The following is a 4,922-nucleotide window of genomic DNA, read 5'->3' on the forward strand; positions in this document are numbered from 1 at the left end:
GGGAGAGGGGAGAGAGGAGAGAGAGGGGAGAGAGAGAGAGAGAGAGAGAGAGAGAGAGAGAGAGAGAGAGAGAGAGAGAGAGAAATGGCATATTAGACTGCTGTTATCACGTTTAGGGATTTAGGGAACATAGAATAAAGTCACGAATTTCCTACTGCTGACTCTGGGATCAAAATCCACTGGAATGTCATTAAAAATGTTATTTCAAAAAATGGAATCTGAAATAAAAGAAACAGAATATCAATGAAATTTTTGAAAAAAAAATCGAAATAAATTTTTTAAAACCTTAAACTTAAATATAAATACCAAAAAAAAAAAAAAAAAAAAAGGTTACCAATGTGCATATCATAAAGCATATACATGAGTCATTGTGTATTTCTTGGAACAAGTCATTATATTAACCTATAATGACATGAATAAAAAGTCTTTATCCATTAAGATCGTGTGTTGCCTGCCAATCAAACAAAATTTTGAAAATTTCAAAATCAACACTCTGATTGGAGAGAGAAAAAATGAAAGTATAGCAAAGCCCCCAAAGTTTACCAGCCTGCAGAATATATCCTGAAACATTCTCTTCTATGAATATTACATATGAGAATGGTATCTATAAGAACCATTGAAAGTACCCCCCCTCCTATAAAAATCAAAACAAAACACCACATGATACATTGTTGTCTCTCTTCAAAGAAAATAATGCAAAAAATTAGTTTCATTGTCTTTCAAGGCACTAAACTTAGACTATCTTGACTTATATAATATTTTTTCAAAACCACAAAAAACAAATCAGGGAGAATATCTGACCGTTAATCAGGAGGTCCGAGGCTTGATCCGTAGAGACAGGCTGATTTTTTTTCTTGTATTTTTCTTTCTGCTTTGTATGCCACTACCACATACACATCTTTACAGATACTTTTACCACATTTTGAATAGTACCATGGGGTTCTGATGGCTCAGCACTTATAAGAAATGGGTACGATATCTCTGCAATCTAGGTTTTCATCTTACACCTGCCTCAACTGAGTAATGACTGGGTAGTTGTCAGCTATATCTGATGGAAAGTACCCTGCAATACATATCAGCTGCCTATCCAAATGGTAATAATAAGAGGTTGTCACGGTTAGTCAGACTGCAAAAATTGGGATAAACTCCAGCTCTATTGGAATTACAGCTCTGGAGGACTTATACTTTAATAGCACCCATTTCCAAGACAATTGTTTAAATTCAGATGTCTGAAGAGCATTTATTTAAAAAAAGAATAATAATAATTTTTAAGTTGACTGAAAACAAAATGGAAAATTTGTTCCTCAATATGTTGAAAGAAATTGTTTAACCAAAGAGAAAGGACAATTTACCTCCATATACAAAACATGGACAAGAACAGAGTTCCATTAATTGTTAGAAAAATGGTGGATCTTAGTATTTCAGGCACAACTTTATCCACATAATGCTTCAATCCTTTTCGCTTAAAGATGGCTGCAATCTGAAACCAGAGTAAACAGTGTGAAATTGTTTTAGTAAGGGACAAAAAATTGCATTGCTAGTTTTAATCACAAAAGCACTTATTTCACTAATCAGTCTTTCACTCTATTCAGCATATCAGGAACAAATATAACAAATATAAAAGATTTATTTTCATTGGCTGCTTAGCAGACTCCTGAGTGTTCCAGATCATGATGGAAAAAAATTGTAAAACAGAACCCCCCCCCCCCCCCCCCCCCCCCCCCCAAATAAATAAACGTACACGAACCCACACATGCACATCATGATAATATTATTTTAAGAGTGTCTAAGTACATGGTAACTGGGCACCTAGCCTCAGGTTCTACGTACACAGTAGCTCCAGTAACAGGTTTGCCGCTAGAATAAAAGCAATGGATGAAACTCGCTCTGTATGTGTGTGTGTGTGTGTGGTTTTTAAAAAAAATCAAGCAATACAATGTAACGAATTAAAGGCAAGATTCAAGGCTACTATGTATGTTACCGTGTATGTAGATCCTGAGACTAATTGCCCCTTTAGTAACGAAAATAATGATACCCAAAGATCTGCAATATTTCTCTTTATAACGAAGTTATGCATCTTTAATTGAACCCCCCTAAAACTTTTAGTAAAATCGAACAGTAATTTCCAATAACTTTCTTATGGGCGAGTTGGCTAATCTATGGTTATCATGTGCATAGACACTCCGCTTTGGAAAATTTTGGAAAACAATTTGGACAATCAATGTGTGTGTTTGTGTGTGTGTGTAATTCTGCACAGGCAAATAATGGAAAAGTGCACTGCTTTGAACAGAGTAAAAAACTCCATCACGTTTGACTAGAGGAATCTCAAAATTTCACATTATCCTAAAAGTTAACAGCATGTTTCCAACATTCAAATTGCAAACATAAAAATAGATTAAAAATTCAAAAGTTACATAATGAAATGGTGTAATTGTAACTGTAATTAATACAATAGTGTTTTGTGTGGAGGTGGTAGTAGTAGCAGTACTAGTAGTAGTGGTTTGTGTCTTTTCCTCTAACCCCCCCCCCCCCCCCCTTTCCCCAACTCCTCAAACTAAAAAAAAATGCTGGTTGAATGTTGAACTTTCTGGCAGAATTAGACTAGTTATTCTCCCGCTGGACATTGAATTTAAGAGCGCACTCTATGTACCTACGTGTCGAACTAGCGAGATATAGACAATAAGTATAAGCAAGCAATGAATCAATAAAAGTTGAAGTTGAAAGTGAGTGGAAAAGAGAGAAATCACGAAATCAGTCAGAAATTAATTTACACTTCATTTCATGGCGCAATGCAATATCAATAAAAGTCATCTCTTAAAATTATCGCTCTAAACAATGGTAGTCATGGTGACCTCATTTTTCAATACTTAAACACACTCAGTATTACTATTAATAATTAATCAACACAATCTCTTCATTCATTTCCTATTTTCTTCCTGCACACACACTGACCTGAACTAACTTGAACTTAGGAGTCTGAGAGTTAATTACTTTTAGATGAGTAAAGCAAATAATAACCTTACCACATAAAGGGATCCATAGATTATTAGTCCTTCTCTGAATACGCTCTTTGCAATATCAAAGCTTGCATTAGTACAGTAAGGTGTCCAGCAATGTCCCAATTCGTAGCATGTATAACTAACAGTGGTGGGTTTACTGAAGATCGCCATGTTGCTAAACACCACTGAATGGCTCCGCACTGAATATAATGCAGTTGGAAGGATTCGCTTCCTTCGTACCGTAACACATTCAGACTTTGTACTTTTGACCCACCAGTCATGTGATAAAGGGTTCAAGCCATAAATGATAATTAGGTCCAGTTCATTGGCTCCTATTGGTATAAGTGTCATAATTGAAAACTTTGCCAAGTTAACTGACAATCATAAATTTCGTACCTTGCATCGCATTTTAGCTGCGGTGTGATGAAAAAATAAACCATCACCCAACACTTACAATACTGTTTAATTAATTCGAGTTAAGTTAATAAAACCTTACAATTTAATTTTGTGTTGGTCATCGAGCTCTTTTTGGCTCTCTGGTTTGATTATTACACATAGATCCTGATCGACACGTACATATATGCAGGTTTTACATCCGAACGCAATTGTGGGCCTTGTTTAACATCTTTGTAATGGACAAAATTTTGCGTCATTTTTTTTTTTTTTTTGAGATTTCCATTACAACATTGAGCCATAATGAATTGGGTTATCAGACCTGCAAACAAGTGTACATCGATCATGATCTAACAAGAGGGGAAATTGTCAGCGAAATGAATTATGATTCATCGATTCCCAATGACGTATGAAAGTTAATTAATTCCAGCATTTTTCCTTGACATAAAATTCGAAGGTTTCCATTGTGTTAACCAACGTGGGAATGTTTATTCAAAAATATTTTTCACTATGCATAAAGGTCATGTGTCGTTTGTGTTGAATGCTGTCCGCCAAGGGAATCAAATAATGTTAAAAAGTGCTTGGAACAAAGAGATAGCCTTATGATTATAATATGATGATTATGGTGATGGTAATGATGATGATGATGATGATGATGATGGATGATGATGATGATGATGATAAATGGTGATGATGATGATGATGGTGGTGGTGATGATGATGATGATGATGATGATGATGATGATGATGATGATGATGATGATGATGACGATGATAAAACGGGCTTGGGTGCCGTCATTTATCTCCTAAGTAAAAATACGCGTGTTGTGTGAGCAATCACAATCCATTAGTTCCCTATTTGTGATATTATGTAGATTCATTGCATGGAAACGCCGATGCTTCTATTTGTGAAATTACAAGAAGTTTTTATGTTTAACTTTAAAAAAAAAACAAACTTTTACGACATATGTACCTATCTATATTTTTGACACAAAGTGTTTTTAGCCTTTTCCTTTAGTTAAAAAAAATGTGACGATTTTCACAAAATTCTGTTGATTTTGTCTATTTGGCAATACAATGTCTGGCTTTAAGAGATTACTTTCAACAACAGTAATTCTTACTCTACTGCAAGTTGAACGTTTATTTAGTACTTAAAGCAATTCATCGGATTTTCCCCAGCTCCTCACGCCCCACAATGCTCCACTTAATCCCTCTATAAAGCAGGCCGGCCGTATTAGTCCAAATCACCATTGCATACAATACAAATCGCCTGTTAGGCGTCATTTTTGTATTGGAACATTTGCTTATGTTTGTAACAACTAGTCATACCTGTCTCTTGACAATATTCGTGATTGTATGAAGTCAGACACATATTCACACCTGAGTTGAGTGCGATAATGCGTGTAAGGTATCTTACTCAAAGACTCAACGCTGGGGGCAATGTTTTGCTACCCATCTAGTCGCTTACCTTTAAATACGTTTCGGGTTTTCAACTCCCTGGCGAGTTGAGGCTAATTATAATCCATCGTT

The 4,922-nt window shown here is 35.4% G+C and overlaps 1 protein-coding gene across 1 annotated transcript in view; it reads right to left on the reverse strand.

Moving 5' to 3' along the window:
- The window catches only part of LOC144969381 (transmembrane protein 135-like), a 21,431-nt gene extending 18,243 nt beyond the window's left edge, over positions 1 to 3,188 (reverse strand). The window contains exons 1-4 of the mRNA XM_078908489.1: positions 3,024 to 3,188; positions 1,353 to 1,480; positions 905 to 956; positions 156 to 218 (exon numbers count right to left, since the gene is read on the reverse strand). Coding sequence (XP_078764615.1) covers positions 156 to 218; positions 905 to 956; positions 1,353 to 1,480; positions 3,024 to 3,170 — 390 coding nt within the window. The 5' untranslated portion in view covers positions 3,171 to 3,188. The remainder of the gene's footprint in view (positions 1 to 155; positions 219 to 904; positions 957 to 1,352; positions 1,481 to 3,023) is intronic.
- Between the last annotated feature and the right edge of the window lie 1,734 nt (positions 3,189 to 4,922).

The sequence above is a fragment of the Berghia stephanieae genome, chromosome 3, assembly GCF_034508935.2.
Source record: "Berghia stephanieae isolate SIO BIC M18660-M18661 chromosome 3, UCSD_Bste_1.3, whole genome shotgun sequence".
NCBI lineage: Eukaryota > Metazoa > Mollusca > Gastropoda > Nudibranchia > Aeolidiidae > Berghia > Berghia stephanieae.